Raw genomic sequence first — 27,643 nt, forward strand, 5'->3', positions numbered from 1 at the left:
TTCCTATCGTCCCATGGAGCTTTGGTAGGAGACCACCTTCAGGCTTTGGGGATCCCTTTATGGAACTCAGCCCAGAAAGATGCTTGGGACAGCTTATGGCGAGAGCAAGGCTTTGTTAAGTAGCACTTCCCCATCCCAAAAATGCCACGTATGAGGGTCTGGGAAGCTCCCAAGGTGCTGCTGAGCTGAAGCAGCCTCACAGCATCCAGATGTTCCCATCTGGCCGTCCCCCTTCAGGACCTCAACACACGTCAGAGCACCAGGAGGCTGTGACAGTGCTGCTGGGCTGTTGGATTCCCCATTTGTGCTGGGAAACCCCTGAAAATTTCCCTATCCCCTCCTCTCCCACGGTGTCACCTGAGGAAGGGGCAAATGGAGCTTATATTGGACATGTGTGCCTGCAGCTGTCCCTAGTACGCACAGAGTGAAAGCTTTAAATAGGAGGAAAGCTTTGATTAATTAGGAAAACATTGATTATTGGGCTTGATCAATATAATTATTAGGGTTTCGGTTGCTATTAATGAATCCTTGCCCCGAGCTCTGGTGGGGGCTGAGTGCTTTGGGAGTGGGGGGAGGATGGAGGCGGTTATCACAGAGCAGCGGAAGCCCTGCAGTTTGGGCTCGTGGGCAGCATCCGTCCCCCACCCCATGCAGCCCAGCAAGCCCTACAGCCACTGGGTAAAACATAGAATGCTACTAATGATAATTAATAACGACCGTAAGCAGGCTGAGGATTGCAGGCAGGTCTCTGTGCTATCTCACCCCGGATGTATGGGGGGGTGAAAGAGGTTATTTTAATCCTTTTCCCCCTTCCTCCTTGCTGCTTTTCCATGGGGTCGGCGAGGGGCTGCTGCTGGGGCTCCGCTGGGACGTCCTGGCCGAATGAGGGGAGGGATGAGGGGGGGGGGGGGGGAAGAGCTTGGGAGCAGCCTTCCCTCCCGTCTGGTTTCCATTAGTCCGCCACGCTCAGCCAAGAAACACAGCCATAAATAAAGGCGAACAATACCAGCCCCCTCCCCGCGACCGCCCAGCCCAGGACGCAGCCGGGTGCCTGGGAAAAGTGGGCTCCGGCCATTGGGACGGAGGGGAGCGTGAATGGGGCTGGTGGGGGGAAACGGGACGGAGGGGAGGGCACCCGAGAGCATAAGAGGGAAGGCAGGGCTGGCGGCGGGAAGCGGAGGCTGTGACAGCCGCGGGGATCGGCGGCATGGCGAGGTCGGCCCCTCGCGTGCCCCCTAAGCAGGGGGGTTTCGCTGTCACTTTTGGGGACCGCGTCTTGCTGCTGGGGCTGCTGCTGCTCCCCGGGCACGGGGATGCTGCTGGGACACGAGGTAAGGGGGTATGGTTTGTGGGGGGGTGGTGGGGAGGGAGTGTTACCCTTCGGTTTGGGGATACCAGCATGCGGATGGGGGACCCCAGATGGCGTTGGGGTGATGCTTGCTGTGCTGTTGAGGCTGCGTTGGGGGCACGGTTCCTCATGTTGGCTCTGCAGCTGTGCTGTGAGGGGGGGTCCCCCAAGCTGCCCACGTTTCTGTGGGATCCCCTGATCCTCCCCGGCATTGCACAGATTGCTGGGTGCTGCTGATGCCTCTATATGGTCCGATCCGGAGCAGAGAGCTATGAGCGGCCGCCCAACCCTGAGAGGAGGAGGAATGGCTCCTGGCCCCCCCCATGGGACCCTCATGAGGACCCTCTTTCCCCTCACCCCACACCAGGGACCCGTCGGCCCCCACAGCCATCTCAGCTCCCCGAAACAGAGCCAGGCTGGTGCTGCTCAGTTGCGTCTTGGGGCAAAACTTGGCCTTTTTTTAATTACTGAAGAAATACGTTATTTTCCCCTAAGGTTTCCAGCACTTTCAAAAACAGTTGTATGCTGAAAGCCTCGTTTAGCCCATTTAGGTCTGTGTTCTCCACCCTGTTTTCTTCTGCAGCCCCTCCAAGGAGCTGAAGGCACAACTTCTGTTATTGTTGTTCTCTGTGTTTTGCCGGACGCTGCGCTTCCAGCAGCTCCGAGTGCGCGGTGGGAGCCCTGAAAATCAGATAAACTCCACATAAATCCCTTATCCGAAATGCTGAGCGCTGCAGGGATGAATCCATCCCAACAACCAGCGCTCCCAAAAAGGGCAGGGAGTGAGTGTGTTTTCCAGGAAAAAGAAAAAACACCAAGAGAAAGGGGTGGGAATGCCCCTCCGCGCTGCTCTCGGGTTTGTTTGAGTTGGATTTTCAGGCCCTTGCTCATTCTCTGGGGCTCTGCCATTCCCAGCACAACCTATGGGCAAACAGTTCATGCCGTGGGCTCCCTGCTCCCAGCCCAGGGGGAGAACAGCTGTTAGGTTTTTTCCCCATTTCTTTGCATTGGGCTGGTGGCAAATGTCACGGAGCGCGATGCGCTGTGTGGCCGTGCCTCAGTTTCCCCATATTTATAGCTGTGCTTGGAGGCCCCGTTCCCCTTCTTGGGGGACAAGGGAGTGTGCCACTGCCTTATCTGCAGTTATTCCTGGAATCTGATTAAACGCTGTGTGTAATGAGAGCTGATTAAATGCCACCGGGCGATATCGCCAGGCTCCGTGCTGGGACTGCTCCCACCCGCAGCTCCTTTTCTTTCCCTCTTTTTCTGTCTCAATAACACCATCTTTCCCCACCCCGATCCCCCCCACATCACTGCAGGGGAACCAAAACAAACGTATTCAGTGACCACACCGTCAGCCCCCTCGTTCGTCTCCCTTTGCCATTTATTGGGGAGGGTTATGGGATCCCAGCTTCCACTAACATTTCCCTTGGCAAGGTGGCCCGGCGCCGGCCCTCATCCCCTCTCAGCAGTGTCTTCAGCAGCAGATTTCATTTTGTTCCGTTGTTTTCTTGGCTTAAGTCATCAGGAGCCACTCACTCTGCTGCAATCAAATGCAGCCACGTTGTTTATGAGAAGAAAATCTTAGAAAGTCTGCCTGGCTCCGGCTGAGCCCCAGGACTCTGCTGGGATGTGTTGGATACAACCCAAGATGGGGGTTTTTTTTTGTGTGTGATTTTGGGAGCAGGCACGTTTTTGGGGCTGGGAGAGTGGAGATGCTCCTGGGAGCTGTGGTTTTGTGCTGGTGGCCAACCTTGCAAACCTGAGGAGCCCCCCAGCCCCATTTCTTTGGGGAAGAAATGCTGCTTGGATGTGCTGTGGGAGCTCCCCAGCTCTCTGTGCTCACCATAACCACGTGAATCATGGAATCATTCAGGTTGGAAAAAACCTCAAAGTTCCCCAAGCCCAACCCATCCCACCGTGCCCACTGACCGTGTCTCTCAGTGCACAATTCTGGAACATCTCCAGGGATGCTGACTCCACCTGGGCAGCCTGTGCCAGTGCCCGACTGCTCTTTTGGAGGAGAAATGTCTCCTAATATCCAACCTGACCCTCCTTTGGTACAACGTGAGGCCACGGGAGCTCCCCAGCTCCCTGTAGCCCAGGTGCTCACCAACTCTTCTCTCCCACAGGGCCGATGTCCCAGGGAGAGTGGGTGACACCACATTGGCTTCTGGGGGGTCGCAGCCGGCGAGCTGTCAGCCTGGACGACGAGGTAAGGACACAGATGGCTTCTATCCTCCCCACTGTAGGGTTGGGTTGCGTGATGCCAGGGCTCGGATGCAGGGCACGTGTTGGAGTGCCCAATTTATGGCATCCGTCAGTTCAGAAATGAAATCGGAGGCTTTAACAGTGGATTAATTAAATACTGGGTGGCTGGATCTCAGGTTGGCACAGACTGAAGGAACACATCCAGGCAGACTTTGGAGGTCCCCAAGGAGAGGGCCCTGCATCTCTCTGTTCCATGTGCCAGCACTTTGGCACCCACCCAGCACAGCAGCGCTACCGTTGGGCTCCGGGCTCAGCCTGCTGCCTGGCTCTGTCTCCCTGATATCCAAGAGCCATGTGCTGGATGGGACACCCCAAAGCTCACTGCTGGCTGCCACACTGTCCCCTCCATCCACACCTCCAACCCCCGCTAGATGACGGAAGGAAACTGCTGAGGTTTGAGGTTTGGTAGAAGACGCAGTGCTGGGAAGTGACCTCCTCTGGTGGCATCTATGATGGTGACGGGGTCTGAGGACGCAGCTTTGAAACCACCTGAGATGTCTCCACGTGGCACCTCTTGGTTGGTGCCTTTCACTTTCTGGGTAGCGCCGCTCGCACAGCAGCTGCTGCTGGGAATCGCATTTCTCCTGCAGCCAAAATAGCTGCAGTGTGCCCAGCCTCACACATCTTATCCTGCTGGGGACGGCAGGGTTGGTTTCCAATCTGTGAGAAGCCTCCCTGGGGCTATATTTAGGCTGGAGGGTATCTGAGAGGCAAGTGGTTTATTTATACGCTTGCTGCCCCACATTGCAGTGGGATGTGGGGGTTCAATGCATCCCCGCGGCTGTGGGGCTGGGGAAGGGGCGGTGAGGAAGGACCTGGCACTTCCTGGCATCTGTTCTGCTTCCAGACAGCCCGAAACAAGGAGCTGCTGTTCAGCAGGGATGTGGGGAGGGGCTGCAAGCCAGCAGAGGGGCGTTTTGTAGGGGAATTGCTGGAGGAACCGAGGAACAGGGCAGGGGCGAGCAGGATTCTGCTTGCACGTCAAGACCCGAAGCATTTCTATAACCTCTCCCTTACAGCCCGGCCTTTTTGTCCTTAAACCACCACCAAGTGCTTATTTTTGGGATAAATCCATTCTATTCTGTCTGCTTCTGCCCTTCAAGCAAAGGTGCTGGAAATAGTTACGTTGGCTTGGTGAGGATGTGACACGTGTGGCTGTCCTGTTGCCCTTCCCACTGTACAAAGAGGCTGTTTGTCTCCATACGGCCGCTTTTGGGGTCTGCAGTGTGCTCCTGTATGGCCTCAGGACACGGGAAGGAGGAGATGAGTGAGGAGGGGTTTTATGGCATCAGGATTTGGGGCTCCTCTTGCAGCGTCCATGGCCACAAGCTGGGATGCATTGTGTTGAGATGTGGGCTGGATAGCCTGGAGCTGTGAGTGCAGCTGGCCTGTGTGCATGAACCCCAGTGTGGTTGAACCCATGTTTGCCTCCTGAAGGTGCAAAACATTGGGTTCTGGCATGAAAGGTTGGGTTCTGTCACAACATGTAGGGTTCTGGCATGGAATGATGGGATTCTGGCAATGGAGCAATGAGTTCAAGCCCAAAGCAATAGGGTTCAAGCACAAAATGTTGGGCTCCGGCATGAAATGATGGGTTCAAGTGCAAATCAGTGGGTTCCAGCACGAAACAATAGGTTCCAGCCCAAAATGATGGGTTTCCATTGTGAAACAATGGGTTCAGGCCCTTAGCAGTGGGTTTAAGTGTGATGATAGCAGCAGGCAGGATGCTGCAGGGTGGCCCATGCCACTTTCCCATCCTGGGAAGCACCTAGAGGACACCATGGTGTCTCCTCTTCCCAGTGATGGCTCCATGAGGTGGCCTTGGTGGCCCTGCACAGCACTGGGCATGCAGGACCCTGTTGTTAGGGCTGAACTCCCACAGGCTCTGTGGCTCCCTGCACACGTGGAAGTGATTTGGGAGAGGCCAGGAGGAGGTCATGAGGACCCTGATTGCAAACAGCTCCCTTGTTACTGAATGGGTGTGAGATCCTGTCCCCATCAACCTGGTGGCTGACAGGATGGTTGTGCTGCCTGGGCTACGGGTTTCTTTTCCCTTTGCAGTCGCTTGTTCCCATGTGCCTGGGAAGCATCACCAGCACTGGGAGGAGCAGGAAGGGAGGAGTGGGATCACCCGATCCCTGCCCAGGTGCTGTCACCCACTCCTGCAATATCTGTTTCCTGCAGGGAAGCCCTTTTCCCTCTGCAACATGTGGCAGGGCAGACCAAGCCAGCATGTAGCTTCTGAGCTGGATTTGCTTCGAAACAACCTGAACCCTGCCCCTTTATCCGAGGGCTGGGTTCTCCTGGTTCTCCAAGAGCTGGCTGCCCCTAGGATGCCCTTCCAGCGAATGGTTGGAGGCAGAGGATTGCCCTGGAGGTCTTGGATTTCCATCCTGGTCTGCATCGAGCTGTGCTCTGCTGCATGTTTGGGTGATGAGGAACTCTTGAAACCCAAACTCTGCTGCTGAGCTCCAGCTGTGCCTGAGTGTGGGGAGGACCTGGCTCTGCTGTGATGCTCCGAGTGGGAGCTCAGCTGCGAAACCCATCACTGTATCCTCTGCGGAGCGTCCACATCCCCGTGGTGAGATGGGAATCCATCTTCCCTTCCTCTTCCCTGCATCCACACTTGCATGGGCTTACCCAGGACGTCAGGGCTTGTGGGACTTGGAGCCATGGAGAGACAAAGATCGAATAACAACACAACCCTCTTGGCCTCAGCTTCTCTGCTGAGGTTTTTCTGATCACTGGATTGAAAGAGAAAACTGGAGCCAAGCTCTGCCCCGTGGGCTCCTCGCCAGGGCGGGTTCATCCCAGCTGCTCTCCCAGCACAGCCCATACTGGGACTGGATTTGTGGGATGTGCTGGAACGGGGCCACCAGTACATGGCCTGGCTGCTCCTGCAGCATGCAGTGGGGATCTGTGGGTCCTGGAGACAGACGGTGGTGTTTGGGTCAGGCAGGATGGTGCTGGAGCTTTGGGACGGTGTTGGAGACTGGGATGGTGCTGGAGTTTGGGTAGGTGCTGGAACTGGGGACGGTGCTGGAGATTGGGATAACGTTGGAGCTTGGGGTGGTGCTGGAACTGGAGATGATGATGAGAACTGGGATGGTTGATAATGATCCATTCCCATTCCTGGTGCACACAGCCACATCTAGCAGCTCTCAGGGAGCCAACCGCCCATCACTTAGGCTCAGGACAAAATTACTGGTGCTTAATTAACACATAATACATCATCACCTTTCCTGGCCTAACAGCTGGGTTATTTGACTTCTGCCCAGCACGAGTGTTGCACTCTTTCTCCTTTCCCACATTTTCCTTATGTACTGCTGTTTATTTCTGCAGGGGTCCATCCGGGATAATTCCCCTCTCCCTGCTGCTTCCCCATCCCTGTGGGGGAAACTGAGGCACAGGGAGGGACAGCCCCTTGCAGGGTCTGAGTGCTGACTCTATTGGCAGTGAGCTATTCTCCAGCCTTCAGTGGTAGCACGGGGGCTGCAAGTATGAGTGCTGCCCTGAAACACGTATCCCTTTAAGGCAGCAGCTCGGGGACAAGCATTTTGCCACAAAGGCCCCAAAGTCGAGGCAGGGAGTAATTGCTGGGGAATTCAAACCAGGGCCTGGGGAGGAGGAGGAGGAGGAGAGGGCTCAGGGGTGGGAGAAACAGCCTGGAAATACAGGGAGGCGGGGGAAAAGCAGGGAAATTGCAAGAAAAATGAGCAGACCATGTTTGGCCAGAGAGCGATGTTTGTATAAGATCATGTTCTAAAAATACAGCCCGTTCCCACCATCCCTGGAGGAGAGGAGCCTTCGGCCCTGGTTTCCTCCTCCTCCTCCTCCTCCCGCGTGGCACAGGGCCCCTTGTTGTGGCTGTGCCTCGGCCATGCTGGGGCTGGCGGGGACCTCAGCTTTGCTTTTTCTCTCTGCTTTTGTTGGTTTGTTATTTTTTTAAAGTGCTGCCTCTGGGCTCCTTTTTTGGAGCTGGGAAGATGGCATCTGGGGGGGGGGGGGGGGGGGGGGCGGGGTTCAGCCGTCAGCACTCCATCACTGCGTCCTCATGGCGCCGTGGGGCCAGCATCTCCCCATCCTTACCCCATCCTATCCCAAAACATCCCCCTTTGGGCAATGTGAGCAGCTCAGTTTGGGGAGCTCTTGCCCGAAAGAAAATGAGCCTGCCACCACAAACCCCACGTGCCCCACAACCTGAAATGCTTAGTGGTGATGCTGTCCCTAAGAACGTCCCTGGGGCTGCTGGGGTGCATGAAGACCGACGTCCCACCGTAGGGCCAGGAGGGAGGATTTGGGCCGTGGTTCAGCCCTTTATGGGAAAATCACCCCCACCCCTTCGCATTCCTGGTGAGAAACGCGTGATGTTTGGAGCAGTGAGGCCAGAGAGCTGCTGGGACGGCTCCTTCCTCTCCCATTTATCTTCCCAGCTGGGAAAACCTCAGCAGCATGGCAGCCACCGGCCCCATCCCACCACAGCCATGGTCGGGCAGGAGGGGGGGGTCAGCAGCAAGTCATGGATGGGGAAGGATTGGGTGGGGGATTGGATCCAGAGGGAGGAGATAAAGGTGGGAAGGGTTCCCTTGGTTCTGCTGGGCTCCTGCAGCTTGGGGCTGGAGAGGCAGCCCAAAGTTGTGCGGTTGCATCCTGGTACGAGGAATCTCACCCCACGTGGGCTGGTTTGGATGGTCTTAAGGGATATCTCCAGTTCCCATCCTATGGGGAAATATTGGTGCTGCCTCCTGCCTGTGTCCCAACCCTGCCTTTTTATGCATGTCACCTCCTGCCACTACTGTGCCATCGTGGTGACATCCCAGCCTCAAAGGGATCCAACCCATGGTGGGGCGCAGAGACAACAAGCACTGCCACGTGACACCAGGGACATTTTTCATGTCCCCAGCACTGGAGCCAGGGAGGGGACACGAGCACGAGGTCTCACTTCTGGGTTGTGTCACATCCCGTTGTGCACAAACCAATTATGTCGGCCTGGATGCGTGCTCACGGTGAGGAAACCAGTTCCCATTAGGCTCCCTCCAAAGTGAGGGATTGAGTAAAGCCACCAGCATCCTGGGGAAGCTGAGTCAATCGCTTCCTCCCGCTGTTCCTGGGTATTTTTATCGGTGCCGTTACCGCTGCCCGGATGGTTGCTATTTATTCCCATGGCAGTGGCACAGAGATGCCAACCAGCCCTGTCCCAGCACTGGGCGCCTCCTCATGCCCTCCTCTTTTGCTCCCCTCATGTAGGTCCTACAATAACACAGAGAAAAACAGGGGGCATCTTGGGTCTGTCTCTCCTAACCCCATTCCTCCTTTGCTTTCTTCTGCAGGTGCCAGCGCCGGCGCGGGCAGAAGTGGCTGTGATGGCAGAGGGTAGAGAGCTCATTCTGGTGCTGGAGAGGAACCAGTAAGTGTTGGGACTGGTTGGGGAAGGGGTACTGCTGCAGGATGCTGGGTTAGGGCTGAAATGATATTTTCCATGGCTTGTGCCTGCATCATACAAGAAAAGGGCTGGGCAGTGCCATGGTGCAGGACAGTGTGGGTGAGGGATGGAGAAATCCAATGGGGTGGTTCTGCAGCCCTGCTCTAGGGTTGGTGCTGCAGGGTCTTTGGTGGCATCCGGATGGCGTGGAGGACGTTTGGAAACCTGTGTTGCTCTCCTGTTGGTCCAGTCTTGGTGGATCAAACAACCTCAAGATGACCCTTGGAGACCTTGTGGTGTTTGTTCTGTTGTGTTTTTGGGTTTCTCCTGGTGCTGGGTGGCCTTGTGGTCGAGCAAAATATGGTGTCATGCAGGAAGCCCATCCTTACAGGTCCAGTTTTGCTTCTGCTTTCTTCCAGCTGTGTGGATTGCATGCTAATATGCAAAGCCTAGCCTAATTCCTATTTCATTTCTTCTAACAACCCTATTTCTCCTTCTGGAAGACATCGAGAGGGCTAAGGCCTCATCAGCTGGACATGGTGTTGGGTTTGCAGGGAAGTGTTGAATTGGGTATATTGAATTGCTCTGAGGGTGACCATGCATGGTGCCCAAGACAGTCTGAGGTACTCGATAGCATCAATAGCACCCAAGGCCATCCAGTGTACCCAAGAGCATCTATGGCACTAAAATCCATTCATATGGCTCCCAAGATTGGCCTAGCACTTGCATCTGCTGGGAGGACCAATGCAGCCATGGCTGTTGGAGCTGCTGTCTTGTGCCAGCTAACAGGGCTACCTCAGCTCCCAGGCTGTGCCATACCCCAAATCTTCTCTCCTGTGATGCTGGGAGAGGTGGTTGTCCTCTGAACCATTCCTCATGGTCTCTTCCAACAAGATCTTCCCTTGTGAAGGAGGAAGAGCCCCATCTCCTTGCTCTCATGGGAGCGGGATGCCATCATGGTGGAATTTGCAGCATCCCAAACTGGAGATAAGCTCAAATCTCCCACCTCCCTCAGCCCCCAGGCACTGTGTGGAGGTTTTCACATCTCAGCCAACCCCATCCTTGACCCCATTCCTGTGGCACCCCTTCCAAGACCCAATCTGAGCTCTCATCACGATCCTCTGCTGTACTGGAGTTACTGGTGCCAGGCGTCTGCTCACAGGGATGTGGATTTGGATGCCAGGACTGTCCCCACAGCAATATTTTTGGAATCAAACTAATCACAAAATAGAAACCAAGAGGCGGGGAAGCCCAGCACTGTTCTGGGCTGTCTGCTGGCAGCGTTTCCTTCTGTAGAACAAAACCAGAGGGTCAGCAGGGGTGAGCCCAGCCCTGCAGCTGGCCGAGCCCCTGGTGTACTCAGTGCCCATCATCCCAGAGTCTGGGGAGGACACATCTCTGCTGCTTTCCCTCTTGTGCACAGGCATATGGGATGTGGGCTGAGCTCTGGCTCTTCTTGCCCGGCGGCAGGAAGCAATTTGTCAGCACAGGGCTGTGTCACTGCAGGCTTGGGTGAGAGACGGCCAGCAGCTGTGGGGACAGGCTTTGCTAAAAGCAGTCTGAGAGTTCTCACCATCAGCTATTAGGAAAAATTTATTCTCAGAAGAGCTGTAATGCATTGGAACTGGCTGCCCAAAGAGGTGGTGGGGTCACCGTCCTTGGAGCTGTTCAGGAACTGTGGAGGAGTGGCACTGAGGGACGTGGGCATGGCAGGGATGGATTATCAGAGTTGATATTATAGGTGTTTTCCTACCTTCTATGATTCTCTGACCAGCTCTGCTCTTTTGGGACATGCTGGTATGATGTTGGTATGGTGTTGCATCAAGAGCATCGCGCTCATTGTGCCATGGGTTGAAGTGAATGGATAGAGCTAGTGGGGCTGGAGACCCCAAACCTGCCATGCTCTGAGTCTGGACCCCAAGGATGGGACTGACTCCATCTTCTTCAAGCTGATGATTCCCCTTTGGGGTTTTGGCTTGATGGTGGGTTTGGAGGCTGTTGTTTCACTGGGGTGGGGGCAAAGGGAGACTTATTAGTGCTGAGGACCTATGGATGGGCTTGGTCCTTGTGGAGAAGCCATCACTCCATCCCTGATAGTGACCCCAACCCTGATGAGCTACACAAGGGGGCCTGGAGACTTCAGATTCTCCATTCACATCTCCTGGGGCTAAGCAGCAGAGGCACTTCCTGCCCCTTTGGACCCTCTGTTCCACTGTGTCCCCACTGACCACAGGTCCCCAAAGGGTCAGTACATCCCTGGAACACCGTTGGGTTCCTCACTGCTCTGCTCTCTCTGCAGGCTGCTGGCACCAGGCTATACTGAGACGCACTACACCACAGATGGGCAGCCCGTGACGGTGACCCCCAACCACACGGTGGGCACATCACTCATCTCAGAAGAAGGGGGACAGTGGTTTTGGGGTGCCCCCAAAAGGATGAACCCTGAGTATCTCTGTCCCTTCTCCGTGCCAATTCCCTATCCCTGATTTGTCACCCACGTGGCACATGGAATCCTGCCCCAGGCTGATCCTCCAGAGCTGGCAGCATCCCGGCTCCATCCCTCCTTTTCCCTGGTCCAGATGGGTGCTGCTTGCTGGGAAGCATGAAGTGGATGGCTTTTTTGGGACAAGAAATTGGGATTTATAGCTGGCTGGCTCTGCGTGGCTGTTTCTAACCAGGGTTTCTGTGTCTTTTTCCCAGGACCACTGCCACTACCATGGGCACGTTCAGGGCTACCGCAGCTCCTGGGTCGTCCTCAGCACCTGCTCAGGAATGCGGTATGGAGAGTGTGGGAGAATCTGGGGGTTCTGAAGGGAAATGATGGGTGCACTGCCTGAGGTTTTAATGCTAGGGATGTATGAGCTCATGGACCTGCATTCATCCATCTCTTCTTTCTGCCCACCTGGGTACCCAAGCTGAGGTGTGGAAATCGTGGGATCTCGGCAGGGGTTGCGTGAGCAGTGAAGGAGCTGCAGGAGCTATTTCGGTCTGTTCTCCATCACCAGGGGCTTGATTGTGGTGAACAGCAACGATACCTACTACCTTCACCCTGTGGGGACACCCGAGCCAAACCACCACCTCATCCATCGAGCAGAGCACCTGCACATCCCTGGTGGCACCTGTGCCCACGGCGGTGACTTTGGGAACACCATTGGTGACATCGCGCGGCTCTTCCAGCTGGTGGACCACCGGGTACGGCCAGCTCTGGGTCCTTTGCTCATGGTGGGGCAGGAGGCTGGGAGTGGGGCTCTCTGCGTCCTTGTCTGGTGTCACAGAATCACAGAATGGCCAGGGTTAGAAGGGACCTCAAGGATCATGAATCTCTAACCTCCCTGCCACAGGCAGGGCCACCAGCCTCCCCATTTAATAACAGACCAGCTTGCCCAGGGCCCCATCCAACCTGACCTTGAACACCTCTAGGGGTGGGGTGTCTTGGGTGGACAGCTCACATGGTTTGGTTTTAGGCAGGAGACCTCAAAGGGAAGCCCTTGTATGTGTGGGCTGGGACTTTGACAGACAGTATGGGACATGATATTGCCATGCAAATTGTCCATGCCTCCTTGTGCCTCAGTTTCCCCTCTTGGACATCCTTTCTGGGCAGATATAGGAAAGTATGATGCACTTTGGGCTTCTTCACACCTCCAAGCCTTGCTGTCTGTCTTGCAGGTGAAGAGAGATGCCTGGAGGACCATGAAGTACATGGAGCTCTTCATCGTTGCTGACCACACGCTGGTGAGTGTTGCAGGGGCAGGAATCTCCTCTGGCAGAAAAGCCAGGATCCTGCTCTGTATCCATCTCTGCTCTTGCTCTGCTGACCTTTCCCACCCCCTTCTCTTTGCAGTTCAGGAACCAGAACCTCAACTTGGGCCTCACTAAGCAGCGAATTGTGGAGATTGCCAACTATGTGGACAAGGTAATGCCGGTCCCTTGTCACCATCTCTGTCACTCCCAGTCTGTCAGAAGTGCCTGAGCTCAAGGGGAACGAGGGGGACTGAGGGGACTGTCCCCATGTCACTGGATCTAGGAGTTTTAGGTGGTGGTTGAGAGTACAGGATGGGAAATGCATTCCCAACCACCAGTCATGGGGGACTCTCAGAGGCCAGGATCAAAGCTGGCACTGACGTGAGTGCAGTGTTGTGGTTCTCCAAGCCTAAGTACAGACAGCGCTGTCACTTGGTGGATGGGATTGTGCCACCCTGACAGTGTTGGTGGTAGAGCTCATGTGTGCTGGTGGATTTAGGGCAAGCGTATCCCTGAGTCAACCAACCAGAAGGAAAGCATGGAGACCCACCGGCTGGAACATCACGCGTGGGGATGGTAGATCTGCAGCAGATGTTGATCCCTGTCTCCTCCCTGAAGTTCTACAGGTCGCTGAACATCAAGGTGGCCCTGATTGGCCTGGAGGTGTGGACGGAGAGGGACCAGTGCACTGTCACCAGCGATGCCAACACCACGCTCTGGGCCTTCCTGCAGTGGAAGAAGGCTCTGAGGGCTCGCAAGAAGCACGACAACGCGCAGCTGCTGACGTGAGCACCTTGGGGATGGTGGGGCAGGGCACCGGGTCTCCATACTGATAACTGATCTGGTTGGGTTCACTAATTACCCTTCTGTTCTTTCTGGTGAGCAGCGGGAAGACGTTCCGGGGGACGACCATTGGCATGGCTCCACTGGAGGGGATGTGCAGTGCAGACAACTCTGGAGGGGTCAGCGTGGTAAGGGAAGCACGGGGGTCTCCATTGCCAACCCCCCCCTGGCCTGAAGACCCCGTTGTCACCCAATCCTAATGGGATTGTTCATGGGCTTGGAGAACCAGCCACCTGGGTTTGGTCCTAGGATCAACCAGTGATGCTGGTGGCCCTCTCGGATGCTGGCCAAGCCCTAGGAAAGGTGAAAAAGGGAAGGTTTAAAGGTTTTGTGCGCTGTGTACGCTCCCAGCAGGAGTGTTGGGGTATCCTGCATGGCTTCTGTCCTTTATCTTAAGTACCATCTGCCCATGCCCTCTGGTTTGGCAGGGCCATCTCCACCCCAGATGGTCTTTTTCCCTCTCCTGATGGGGTGATGGTGATCCTGAGGTCCTTGGGCTGGCTGAGGCAAACAGATTCCTGTTTTTTTGGGACGTGCCTTTCAATGTCCCTTGTTTTCGGTGGTTTGCTCCAATAAAAGATCTTCCTAGAGGTCCCGTGGTGGGCTTTTAGGAAACAAAATCCCAGCTCTCCCATAGACCCCATTCACTTGGGACACAGGGGACAATGATGTGTGGGCCACCCCTTTTTGCTGCCTAGAGCTGACGCAGCCCCTACTCCTTGGCAGGACCACTCTGAGCATCCCATCGGAGCAGCAGCCACCATGGCCCACGAGATTGGCCACAACTTTGGCATGAGCCACGACAGCCAAGGCTGCTGCGTGGAGGCCACCCCAGAACAAGGCGGCTGTGTCATGGCAGCGGCCACCGGGTGAGTGGTGGGGACAGGGACAGGGATGGGGACAGGATGCCCCACAGCAGGAACATGTCAGACATTTGTTTTCCTGCCTTCTGCAGCTCACATGCAGAGCTCTCCAGGCTGACCGCGTCTTCCTGCCACATTTCTTCCTGCGGTTTTCTGCTTAAAATGTTTTTCCCCACGTGGGCAGGAAGGTCGTTTTTTGACTGTCTGCACTCTGTCCCTGTTTGTGTGTTCATGTACCAGCTTATGGATGTGTTTACTTGCTTAACTTACTTGGACTTAAAGGTTTTTTCCTGTAGCCCAAGAGATTTACCCCAAAGTTCCCCCCAAATCCTTGCTTCGTGTCAGAAATGAGATACGCTGATATGCAAAGAACTGTTTGTCAGCAATATGAGGAAATGAAAACAGCCCTGAAATGAGCAGAGCATATCTCCTATGCATATATCCTGTGCTCTGCTTCCTCCTTCTCAGTGCACCATCCACAAAGCACTAGAAACTTATGCAAAATTGCAGAACTGTTCTGTAGATGTGTCCGTTTCATTGCATGGGAGTTGGACTAGATGGCCTTTAAAGGTCTCTTCCAGCTCAAATCATTCTGTGACTCTCAGAGCTGCTGTAGGAAATCACCAGGTTCTGCCAAGCCCCTTGTAGGAAAGGACACTTGGGCTGCTCAAGAAATGACCATACGTGCACTAACTTCTCACTTTTGCCTCTCAGGCCTTGTGAACAATTCATTTTCATTCCTTTTTCTTTCTTTTGCTTTAAATTTTTGAAAGGTTTTTGTCTGTCTCAGCCTCCAAAGTATTGAAATAGACCCAAAGGGGTATTTCCCATCCTCCATTGAGTAATAACAGGCAGATAGAGGCTGTCCACGTGGAGACCTGATCCGGACCATTGAGTCTCCAACCTCCAGGAGGCATCTGCTGGAGATGTGGTGCTCTGGAGGTGGCACTGAGCAGCTCTGCTCACCCAACACAACCCGTCTCCCAAAATATTTGGGTTCAGCATGGTGTCCCCTGGTTTAGTGTCTGGGTTACCAATGCAGGTTGGGGTGGGAGATGGTGGTGTGGATGCAACAGGACGACGGTGTTTGCTGCTTGTCCTTATTTCCCAGCTCTGACTGTGGTTTTCCACCTTCTCCTGGCCCCACATGCCCTGGTTCCCACCCTTCCCCATCTGTCTCCCATACAGACACCCCTTCCCACGTGTCTTCAGCTCCTGCAGCAAGAGGCAGTTGGAGAGCTACTTCCAGAAGGGAGGTGGCATGTGTCTCTTCAACCTGCCCGACACCAAAGACCTGGTAGTGGGACGGAAATGTGGCAATGGCTTTCTGGAAGATGGAGAGGACTGTGACTGTGGGGAGGTGGAGGTACGGTGCTGGAGGGGTTGGTTTGTATCTCAGCTCTGCTGGAGGTTGTAGCATGGAGAGGGGTCTTTGCAAAGGGAGTGGGTTTGGGATGCCATCCCAAAGGCAGTGCTGTGATGGGTGGAGAAGAGACTGAGAGGGCGGTGAGGCTGTGGAACAGGGTGACCGTTGCACTTGTGGATGCTCATCCCTGGTGGTGTTGAAGACCAAGTTGGATGGGGCTTTGGGCAACCAGATGGTGGGAACTGGATGGGCTTTAAGGTCTCTTCCAACCCTAGGCACTCTATGATTCTATGAGAGCAGTGATGGGAAGGGGGAAGGGATGGACTCATTGAGCATTGTTGCTGTCTAGAACTCTACATCGTCGTCTTCTCTGCATACAGGAGTGCACCAACCCGTGCTGCAATGCACACAACTGCACGCTGAAGATGGGGGCCCAGTGTGCCCATGGTGACTGCTGCCAGAACTGCAGGGTAATCCTCCCTCCACCCAATGCCCACCTTGGACCAAGCACTGAGACTCGGTCCCCATGAGACTCACACTCTGCATGTCCCCAGGTTCAGCCCTCCTGGTGCCGAATGATGAGGGTTATGCAGAAATACGCATAAGATATGCATAAAAACTGTGTCTTACAGGGAGCCTCTGCTTTTTGGCTGGGGTCCAGTCCCAAAATCTGGCTTTATACATCAAAGCCCCTTACAGTCCCAGAGGGGACATTATAGATGCTTTATGCCCCATGCTGTGCCAGAAGGTCGCATCCATCTGAGCTGATCCCATTTGCTGCTTTTGGGTGCTGATGCTTCTCTCTTCTCCTGTGACAGCTGAAGGTGGCTGGGACCATCTGCAGGGAAGCAGCAGGATCCTGTGACCTCCCTGAATACTGTACGGGTGCCTCACCCTACTGCCCAGCCAACGTGTACCTGCTGGATGGCTCGTCCTGTGCCTATGGTGAGGCATACTGCAACAATGGCATGTGCATGACCCACCACCAACAGTGTGTCCAGCTCTGGGGACCAGGTGAGCCTCAGTCCTATCCCACAGGCATCCTCGTGGCCCCTTACTGGAGCAGGAGCCTTGCTGGGTCTCTGTGTTGTGTCTCAGTGGAGTCCTTAGGCCCCCTGCCCACAGGGGTAGGGTGTAACAAATGGAAAGTGTTTGTGTTTGCATTCAGGGTTGGATTAGTGTCTGTGGGGCTGGGGTGTGGAGAGCAGAGCATGCTGCTGTTGCACAGCCTGTTGCCTGGTCCTACACTGTGCATAGCTCATCATAGAATCATTAAGGTGGAGAAGACCTCTACAGTCACCAAGTCCAACCATCACCCCATTGCATATGGTCCCCATAGTGCAGGTAGCCCATACATTACATGCAGCTTGTATGGCCCCTGTGCTGCATTGGGCTGCACCTCACCCCTTTGCACACTGTGCTCCCCATACCAACATCCCTGGCATCTTGCTCCTATCCCATAGCTTCCATCCTAATAGGGCGCAGCTCCATCTCTGCATTCACACAGCACACTGCCAATCCCAGGGCCAGAAGAGCTGCAGCGGGCATAAAGGGGAGGAAACCTTCTCCCACAGCCAACATCTTCTGCAAGACCCCAGAGCAAAGGGACTTTTATCCTTCTTGTCTTGTCCTTGACCCAACATCCACCTTAGAGCCTTCTCCAAGGTGTTTTCCCCATGAGCATCCATCCATTAATTGCAGTGCTGGTGTTTCTCCCTGCTTTCCCCATCCTGCTGATTATGAAGGACTTTTTTTCCCCTGTCAGGAGCCTGGCCTGCCCCAGCTGCCTGTTTCCAGGATGTGAACATGGCTGGCAACACCTATGGAAACTGTGGCAAAGACAGCCAAGGGCGCTACGTGAAGTGTGACAAGAGGTGGGTGAGGCACTGATATGTGCAGGTACTCCATCACCTGTAGGTCCCACTACCCAACAGTGGGGCTGGCAGGCTGTTTCCCACCTTCAACATCACTGTTTTGGGCTAGAGGAAGCCATCAGGTCCTTCCCAGGCTTAGTTCCACCATTACTGTGAGGTCGCTGTGTCACTGCTCAGCCCAAAGGGAAAATCAAGCATCTACAGGAGAGCCCGTTTAGGGAATGTGTGCTCTCCAGTATTCCCAGTTAGTCAGTGATCTTAGAGGGGACCCCCTGCCTGTTCACTTCAGCATCATTTTGTGCTCTCCATAGTTGATCTAAGCCTTTCTGAACCTCTTCTATCATAGCCTCCAATGGCCATAAATTCAGAGAGGTGAGCTAGCGGGCAGCAGGATGAGGCAACAAGGATGAGTCAGTCTTCACCTGCCTTCATCTTGGCTTTGCCCTGCTCCTAGAGATGCCATGTGTGGCAAGATCCAGTGCCAGAGCTCAGCCAAGAAGCCCCAGGGGACCAACACAGTCTCCATTGACACGACCATCCGCTTCAATGGACGGGAGGTGAAGTGCCGGGGCACCTACATGTACACTGCCAAGGATGATGAAGAAGACCTCTCTGACCCTGGGCTGGTGATGACGGGGACAAAATGTGGAGATGGAATGGTGAGTGCCTTTTCTTAGGGTTGGGGTTGTCTTAGGGAGCCAACCAAGCTTCGTGTCCCAGCTCCACTGTGGACAATGACAGTTCTCTATGTGATGACTGGCCCCCCACCCGTGGTTTCCTCCACATTTGCAGGCATTGCCCTGATCATATCTCAGCTGTGATATCACAACTCATAGAACAGTTTGAGTTGGAAGGGGCCTTCAGAGTTCATCTGGTCCAACTCCCATGCAATGAACAGGAACACCCACAGCTCCATCAGGTGCTCAGAACCCTGTCCAGCCTGACATCTGGCCACACATCACCAGATGTTTATGTGTAGGCCATCAAGTCCTCTTCTCTTTGGTCTCTGTGTTAATTTTCCCATTTAATGAAAAGTCAAGCAATACCAGCAAGAGATCCATCCCCTAGGACTTGATGAATGGGTTCTGCCTCCTATGACTAACTTATTTCCAGTGGGAAAACTGTTAGGAATCAAAATACCTATTTGGATAGATACAAAATGTGCTGCTAACTGAGCACAAGTCTCTTTTACAGCACCTGCATCTCTAAGTACTTTACACGGGGTCAGTGCAGCTTAGAATGGGCAGAAGCCTGGTAGACAGCATGATAGCAGGGATGCATGCCAGACAGAGCTGGCTGGAGAGATACAACCTTCACTGTTTGGCATTTTCCTTGTGAAATATCCACCCCAGTCTGCGATGGAAGGCCAAAATGTTGACATTTTTATGAGAAAGGATGGCTGTTTTTGAAATCCAGCATTGGTTTTTTTTGGCTGGTGCCCAGCTTTTAGGGCTGGATGGGATGTGCCTTCTCCAGCAGCTGCCAGGTGGGCCGTCAGGGCGGGAGGTGGCACTGGTGGAGTGTGTCTCTACTGAGCCGCATGGGATTGGGAATTGTTGGGGATTCCTGAGCTGTGCTGCAAGCTGGAGTGAAATACATTCACTTGGGACAGTGAGACAACCAGCTTGCACTGTGTACGTTCAGTGTCTTCCCAGAAGACTCCTGTCTGTGAAGCCAAAACATCAGTGTCCTCCATCTCTTGAGCCTCTCCTGACCTCTTCTCTTCTCTTCCCTTCCTCTCAGGTTTGCAAAGACCGCCGGTGCCAGAATGCCTCCCTTTTTGAGCTGGAGAAGTGCGTTTCCCAGTGCAACGGCCATGGGGTGAGTTTCCATCTGAGACCTACAGCAGCTCAGATCCTTACGCAACACCAAGTCATCTCCCATTGGGATGAGCTTTGCGACACAGCGGGCATCTGCTTTTCGTAACTCTTCACTTGGAGGTCAGCTGTGGGTGAGACCGAGCTGAGGTCTTTGCTTATCTGCGTCCAAGTGAGAGGGAGAAAATCATTCTTGCTGTAATGTCCATCTGCAAAATTTGGATCGGGGTATGGTTTGAACTGGAGGGCGTTCAGAGCTCGGAGCAGGTGTCTGTTCCCTCTGAGAACAAAGCAATGATCAGAAGCTCAACTGGGACTGCAAAAAATGCAAGGAAATTGTTCAGCAAATAGAAAAAAGCCACTCTTGTCCAAAGCTTAAAGGCTGCAAAAATGCGACGCCTGCAGATGAGGACTGCTTAGACCATTGGCTTTGTCAGGTAAAGAAACAACAAACAAAATGCTGCTTGGTTATGAAAAAGGGTAATAGGTAAAACAGTCAACACTCAGCCTAGTTAAGGCTCCTGGTTTGGATTCTCTGCTTCAGCAATGCTGTGAACTGGGGGGACATACCCCAAGGGGAAGGTGTTTAATGAAATTCTGGCTTAGCACAGAGCACCGAGGCACAAAGCACTAAGTGTAAAACTGAAGTTATGAGATACCTCTCTGCAGGGTTTATACAACAAGGAGCAGGAAAAGTACTGCCAGCAGGAAAATATGTCTGTACATTGCAATCACAGATTTGAGGGCAAAGTTGGCATGATCCAAGTGATGTCCAAGGGGTGAATGGTAGCAGGGTGAAGCTCCTCCTGCCCAGATTCCTGCCGTTGGCACCTGATTTCTGCCCTGTCCTATGGATCTTCATTTTCATCTATTCCTGTTGGTCTCCAGCCCTCTTTCTCCCCCCACAGGTTTGCAACAGCAACAAGAACTGCCACTGCAATGCGGGTTGGGCTCCTCCATACTGCGAGAAGCCGGGCTTGGGGGGCAGCGTAGACAGCGGACCCGTGCAGCATGACAGTGAGTGCAGGCTGGAGCAGTGGGGTGGAGATGGAATCCTTGAGATTGGAAAAGGCCACTAAGATCATCCAGTCCAACTATCAACCCGTCATCGCCATGCCTGCTACGCCGTGTCCTTAAGACCGAGCGGAGCCATGCTCTGGATTTGGCCCCTACCAAAGCAAACCCAGAGGCTGATGATTCTTCTGGCCCCGTGTTAATCTTTGTGCTTTCCCTGACAGATCATGAAGCCATCTTGGTAACAATTCTGCTCATCTTCCTGCTCTTCCTCCCGGCCCTGGTGGGGAGCATTTACTTCTGGTACCGGAGGGAGAACTCGCTTCTGAATAAATGGATCAAGGAGGCGAGGAGGAGGAGCCGGGAGACATACAGGTGGGTGATATGTCCTACATTTCTTCTCTCTTGGGGGCCCAGTTAGACCCTGAAACCTTTTATTGGAAGCAGCCAGTCTGGTAGGATGGGTGGGGGATAGAGCACAGCACCAGCTTTAATAAGATCTGAGATTGCTTTGAGATGGAAAGAGCTTTTCCTGGGGACGGTCTGAGACTTTCAACTCTCCTGTGCAGAGGACAGGAATGATCTGTTGGACGGGGTGACCCTAGAGAGTGATGATGAAGGCAGCCTGGTAGCAAGGATCTCCCTTGCCATCTGCTCCTAGCAGGCTGCAAGAGCTGGATGGGCTCTAAATGAACACAGAATTTGAGTATTCATTATTTCCTTTCCCAGCACGGACTCACACACATATCTCAGATACAAGCATTTGAGAAGAAAATGCAGAGCCAGACATGTGCCTTTTTATATGCCTAGTGATTTCATAAATGCCTTTACTCAAGATTGACTCGTTGTCCCTGCCCTCCTAGCCCTGCCAGGCATTTCCCTGTCTGTTCCCAAAGCCAGGACCTTGCTGATATGCAGGCTTTTGGGAGGCAGCTGTTGCAAAGACGATTGCTTTATTTTGCCCTCTGTGATTTATGTTTATGATCCTGGGCAGGAACACAGCCTTTGGTCGGAAGGCAACAACCAGTGGCCATTCCAAAGCTGCTTTCACCTTACGGAACATTTCCACCTCCAGCCATGATAACAAAGTAAGTAACATCCCAGCATCCAGGTTTGCTTTCCTCCCTGGTCACGATATTGTGGTGTGGCATTTCCCTCTAGCAACGGGGCTGGTGTTATTCCTTGTGTCTATGGTGTGAGCCCTTTTAGCCTTCCTGCTAAAAATGGATCTTTTGAGCTTTGTGTGCCCCAAAAGATCTCATTGACTCCTAGGATACTCTGCAGGGAATTGACCCCATCCCCATGGCAGAGTGAAGCTGATGGCTTCTCACTGTTTCTCCAGGCAGGCAGACACTTCTGCTGGTGGTTGCTGCATATCTGGTGGCCTTGGGATCGCCCAAGCCAAGAACCTAGAACCTGTCTCCCTAGGAAAATGCACTTAAGTTTTTCCTTTTCTCATCTCTGCAGGCAACGCGGGCTGCATTCCCCCTCAAAACCTGCCCTCGCCAACCCGGCTTCCAACCCATCAATGTTGTCCATCCCTTTCGTCCACCTCCTCACTCCATCCCTCCACGCCCAAGGGACCCCAAGCCTGCCAGGCCACCTCCTCCAGCTGGCAAGTCACCCCTGGTGCCCACCAAAACGGTCGTCTCTCAAGCAAAGCTGCCTCCTCCTAAGAAACCTCTTCCATCCAGCCCTGTGAGGACCCCAGTGGTGAGTTGTGTTGGCTGGCTGGTCTTCCCTGCCAGAGTTCCCCCTTTTTGGCTGCCTGTGGCTCTGTTGGAGTGGACACTGTTGAGGAGTTGCCATGGCATCCTCAGAGATGAATCTCTTGCAGTGCTGAAGAAAGCTCGTTAGATGCTGAGAATATTTTAGGGTACTTTGGGTACAGTTGTATGCTTTGAAACATGCAACAGGGACTGGGACGTGATGATCCTTGTGTGTCCCTATCAGCTTGGGGTATTCTATGATTCTATGACCTCAGCTCTACAAAAGGGGTTGTAAAACATCACTGGAGGCTTCCCTAAGGACGTTGTCTCTCCTTAAACATTCTGTGATTCCAGGTAGGTCCAAAGCACCAGCCACCACGTCGGCCACTGCCTGGATGTCCTTTTCTGGCCAAAGAGCTGCCTCCTACACATGGACAGACCCTGCTGGTCACGGTCCCTCCTACCAACTTCAAGGCCTTTGGTACAAGTGCCATGAGCCACTCTACGAGGCCATCCAAGTAAGTTGAAGGAGGAGTTGAGTTACTTCCCAGCACACCGGGGCCATGCAGGCAGACACAGCAGGGTCTCATGGGTCACGTTTGTGTGGGACGTCCTAAATTTCAGCATGGTGTGCCCTGGCTTGCTTTTAGTTCCCTCATCTACAGCATGGCCTGTATTTTGTGGTAACTCTGTTCATGGCAGGTGGGGTCAGAACTAGATGATCTTTAAGGGCCCTTCCAATCCAAGCTGTTCTATGATTCCATGATTCGATGATTCTCATAGTCCTCCCCAATATGTCTGGTGTGTTGGGGATCTGTGCCTGCTGCTGGGGCTGAAGAGCAACTTGAAGCCCACCAGGCTTGAGGGAACCTGGAAAATGGCTTTGGTGCCCAGCTTCTAGGGGCAATAGCAACAAATAGGAAGGAAATCAGTTGATCCCCCAAATCCTGCCATGTGGGGAACAACTGCAAGCCAAGAATTTACCCAAATGTTGACCCTACCATCAACCCCATGCCCGTAGTGCAGGAGAAAAGCCTTCCTGTGTGTTAGAGCACCCAGTGGCTTGGAATCTGTGGCCATGCCTCCACCTGCTTGGACATTGAGGGGTTTGGCCAAGGTTGGTCAATGGTGACCAGGGTTTGAGTTTTTGGTCCTGTTGGGTCGTGATGGATTAAGGGGAAACCATATTTTGGTTGGTGCATATGGCTTCACCTCCTGGAGCGTGAGGACTTCTGGTTTGCTGCTGGGGGACAGTGGAGAGATGGACAATGATGGTCTCTTTCATCTTTCCTCCCTACAGGCCGATGCCACCTCAAAGGTGAGTTGCAGAATGCAGGAATATAGGGGACCTAGTGCACTAGGTTTTGACCCGTCAAGCTGGAGTTTAAATGTCTCCCTTCCCAGAATCACATGGATGAATTCCTTTCAACTCGTGCTGTACTGCTGAATTCGATGAAAATGGGTCAGTGGGCACTTGTGTATCCCCTCATGATAGCCAAGGCCTTATCCAGCCGTGGAGGGAAGATGCCACATTGAACTAACGTTGACCCTCATCCCCAGACGGTCTAATTACTGCTTTGATCTTCTTAAACTATTTTAGGTCCATGTTCCTTTGTGGTTGCCACCACAAGGAGGCTGAATGTGCCCCAAAATTCTCAATGTAATTCAATCTCTACAAATTGTCTCTCCTAGCAGGTAAAATAAGCTTGTTCTCTGGTCCAAAAAGAGAAAGGTTTGGCACATGTCTGCAGCTAGACCTGGCTCCCTCCAAGATAAAGCACTTTTTCCCTTGCTGTTTTCAGCCATACAATTCTGAACCAATGCCAGCTTCAGGAAGTGTAGACTGGCAGGGCCAGATGTGCTGGGAAGTGGGATGTACCATATCCCAGTCCTGATTCATTACTAGGCACTACCAGCGTGGTAAGAGATAGGGAAACGTCCTTCCTGGTTGGCTGAGGTGAGAAATGTCATGAGTTCTCAGACTGTGGGGTCTTTCTCACAAAGGCTGGCTTGGTGACATCTCTGGTAGTGCACAAACCGCCTTGGTTGTTCTTGAGAAACTGAGAACCCCTTGGGGGACATCTCTCCAGCAGCAGGTAGGCTCCCAGGTGTCACCACTGGTTACTGCCTGGTGCCAACATGTGCTTTTGTCTCCTGTCAATGTATGGAGGATATGCCTAAGGCCAGCACCTCAAAGCAATACAGTCTGGGACTGTAAAAAATGAGAGAGGATGTCTATGACCAGGACAATCTTGGATCCTCTCTGATCTCAGAGACAGCAGCAGATCTTCCCTTCCTGAGATGTGAAAGGATGGTTGTGATGGAGATGGTGGATGCTTGGTCTCTCTGCGCTCTGTTGAATTGTTTCCTTTCTCTTTTTACTTGCTCTAGGCCAGTCCCAGCCATCAAAGTCCAATCAACCTCCTTCCCCTTGAAGAAGTGACAAACCAAAGGACACCTTAAGCCCATCCTTCCTGAGCTGGCTCTCCCGATTTGCACTGCTGCTGGCGACAGGGGTCTTTTATTCCTCTCATTTTATGTGTTGTTGGGTTGTTTTTTTTTTAATTTTTAATACCAGAGGACTATTTTTATAAGACAGAGTGAGTACTCAGCACAAAACAGTAGTGGTGGGGGGAAGAGAGGGGAAATTGGTACCATGGTATAACTAAGGGTTGCAATGTGGGGTTACCATGGTGGAAACTCCACTGCAGCTCTTGCCATCACTTCTTTGCCAGTTCACCCACCAGCTTTGATTTCTTATTGACGTTGCACATGGGCTGGTTGGGGTGACCTGGGGTCAACTGAACATCCAACACTGATGAAAGATGCTGACAACGGCAAAAGCTGTGTAAGATCCTTCTAGCTACCTCCTCCTTCTCCTCCAGTCATGGTGAGATCCCCCCCCACCACCCATGGCCACCAGAGTTCAATGCTGGGCATTGTCTCCGGAGAGACATTTGCCATGAGACAAAAACAGTTGCCAGTTTGGATTGTGCCATCTGGTGCTGAGACATATCCGTGAAGGATCCAAGTTCTCAGGCTCTTCCTGGCCCCTTACCTGATTGCACAAGAGCAAACAGTGACAATCCTGGGGCCGCACCTGGAAGGAGAAGCCATCTGGGAAACGGTTTAATGTCTGCAGTGCTGGTGACAGCTGGTGCTTTCAAGGGGCTCAGGAGCTCTTCAAATACGTTACGTTTTTCCCCACTCACGGGACAAGCCCAGAAGTGGTTTGTGAGCTGCTATCACTGCTGTCTGAAGTGGGAAGGAGCCACAAGCCAGGAACAAGAGCAGGAAGACATCCTGCCTGTGCTTTTGGCTTGCACAAAGGCCTTGGCCAAGCCATTGCGTCTCTCTGTGCCTCAGTTCCCCCCGCCTGTGAAATGGGGGGTAATGCCTACCTCACAGGGATGTTGTGAGGTTTGATGAACCGATGTCTTGAAAGGGCTTTACAATCCTCAAATGAAAGGTGCTCTTGACTTGCACAGTACTATTCCGTGCCAATTTCCTTGACATGCGGCTCTGTCAGGGTCTGTAATGAGAACAAGAGTACAGTCCCCCAGCTCCTCCAGCTGTTCTCTTGCTCACAAGTCCCCCAGCCCTCCAGACATCAAGAACTCTGGTTCTCCCACCATACCACTGCAAACAGCCATCCCTGCAGCCCCTCCATTGGCTTACACCTGGGGTTGTCGGGTCCAACGCATCGACAAACCTGGGTTAGATCCCACTGTGCCTAGGATTAAACTTTTTGGGATGTGTCCAACCAATGACCATGTGCCTTGCTCATGGTATAGGCTCAGGGACGGCCCTCAAGAAAGCATTCTGCTGTTTCGTTATCCCCAGTATTACAAAATGGCTGTGGTTAAGTCAACCTAAAACATCCTTTCTCTCATGGTTATTATTATTATTATTTTTAATTTTGAAGTATTTGCTCATGCTTACTGGTCTTGTCTGAAGTACCTTCACATGATTCACATCATTCCATACCAGATCCAGCCTCATGGAATCATTTAGTTTGAGGGAGACATCTTGAGACCACTCCCAGCTGACCTCCAGAGGACGGGATAAATGAGCAGGTCTATAAACCTGCCCAAAGTCCTGTTCTTTTCTGTGATCTCCAGCCCACACAGCTGCTGTATCCTTCTCTGTGTAGGTGTTAGAAGAGGGTTAAACAATTGGAGAGTGTTTGGAGAAGTCACTGCAATGATGAAGGGACTGGAAAACATTTTCTTAATTACTTGGATCATTTAGCTTAATGACAAAGTGAGAGATGTGGATGCTGCAGTCAGAAAACTGCCTTACTTTGGAGGGGGCACTTGGATGGTTGCATCAAACTGGTGCAATGCCCCTTGCCTTGCAGTCTTGCCCTTCACTGCCATCCCACTCCCTTTATCTCCTCCTGTTGCAGGTGGGGAGCAATGGGGATCTCGACCTCTACAGCTGCCCAAAACTCACCAGCATTGAAGAGGCAAGAAATGCACCTTCAGGAACTAAATTTAAGTTATTCAGGCTGGAAAGCAATTGATAGAAACTTCAGTTTGTGATCTCAGGGGTCCTACAAGGTCACGATAGCACAGGGCTCTGCTCAGCAGCAAATGGTGTTTTCACTCTTCTCAAAGACCATCTACCTCCCTGGGAGTTGTCTTAGCAGGCACCAATGGCTTTTCCTCAACGCAGACTGGTGCAGAACCATCAGAAGGGATTGTAATTTGGGGATGGCGCGTGGCAATCTGTTTGATAGCTCTGACCGACCTGAGATGGTCACAGGGAGTGCAAATAGATGATGTCCACCCTGATGCACCGACAGCTATAACACGTGGCTCGTGGGACAGGCAGGAATTGCGTCCTGCTTAGAGAAATTAATGCATCCATGGAGGGTTTTGGGGTGTTGGGATGACACTAGGTGGCAGCAGATGACCAGGAAAACCCTGTCCTCAGCCTTTCGTCTGAATGCTGCTGGGATATTCCAGGGATGAGAGCTCCAAGAGCAGTTTTTCCCCCTTGTTCTCTCCTCCAGCCCCATGATCTGCAGTCCCTTTAGAAGTATATGCAAGTATCAGCTTGCTCTGCTGACACACTGAGCACGAAGTTCAACATTTTCATTGGAAAATGGCAGCAGAAAGCAAAAGAAATCCACCAAAAAAATCCCTTTTTTTTTTTTTTTTTTTTACCTTCATCCCCTTGATGCTTGTGGGCCTTCTCCCACCTTTCCTGCTGGATCATCCAACTCAAATGTCACACTGCATTATTCGACACTGGTGTGGATGTCTCTCAGGACAAGTATCCACCAAACACTGCATCTCTTGGAAGGTCGAGCCTGGCTGTTTCTCCACCAGGGAGAACCTGAGGCTGTGGTTATGGAAAGGTGCTGGATC

At 53.0% G+C, this 27,643-nt stretch overlaps 1 protein-coding gene across 1 annotated transcript; it reads left to right on the forward strand.

Annotated features, from left to right (window-relative positions):
* The first annotated feature begins 1,186 nt into the window (after positions 1-1,186).
* Positions 1,187-25,753, forward strand: ADAM33 (ADAM metallopeptidase domain 33). Its single transcript, XM_042812620.1, has 24 exons — positions 1,187-1,331; positions 3,481-3,563; positions 8,950-9,026; positions 11,341-11,416; positions 11,742-11,818; positions 12,047-12,233; positions 12,708-12,773; positions 12,883-12,954; positions 13,401-13,567; positions 13,669-13,753; positions 14,352-14,494; positions 15,677-15,854; positions 16,235-16,324; positions 16,673-16,868; positions 17,620-17,728; positions 18,183-18,387; positions 19,472-19,549; positions 20,454-20,562; positions 20,784-20,934; positions 21,554-21,647; positions 22,027-22,272; positions 22,623-22,786; positions 23,569-23,586; positions 24,660-25,753. The coding sequence occupies exons 1-24, from the start codon at positions 1,208-1,210 to the stop codon at positions 24,709-24,711; spliced, it is 2,847 nt and encodes a 948-aa protein (XP_042668554.1). The 5' UTR covers positions 1,187-1,207; the 3' UTR covers positions 24,712-25,753.
* The last annotated feature ends 1,890 nt before the right edge of the window (positions 25,754-27,643 follow it).

The sequence above is a fragment of the Centrocercus urophasianus genome, unplaced genomic scaffold (genome assembly GCF_019232065.1).
Source record: "Centrocercus urophasianus isolate 14NV4802_14NV808 unplaced genomic scaffold, USGS_Curo_1.0 seq_13, whole genome shotgun sequence".
Taxonomy (NCBI): Eukaryota; Metazoa; Chordata; class Aves; order Galliformes; family Phasianidae; genus Centrocercus; species Centrocercus urophasianus.

Excerpts from the sequence above, each read along its gene's own strand:
- ADAM33 (XM_042812620.1), top strand. The coding sequence starts at position 1,208 with ATGGCGAGGTCGGCCCCTCGCGTGCCCCCTAAGCAGGGGGGTTTCGCT. Across the intron at positions 13,754-14,351 it reads ACTCTGGAGGGGTCAGCGTG|GACCACTCTGAGCATCCCAT; the intron begins GTAAGGGAAGCA and ends ACTCCTTGGCAG. Across the intron at positions 20,563-20,783 it reads CGGACCCGTGCAGCATGACA|ATCATGAAGCCATCTTGGTA; the intron begins GTGAGTGCAGGC and ends TTTCCCTGACAG.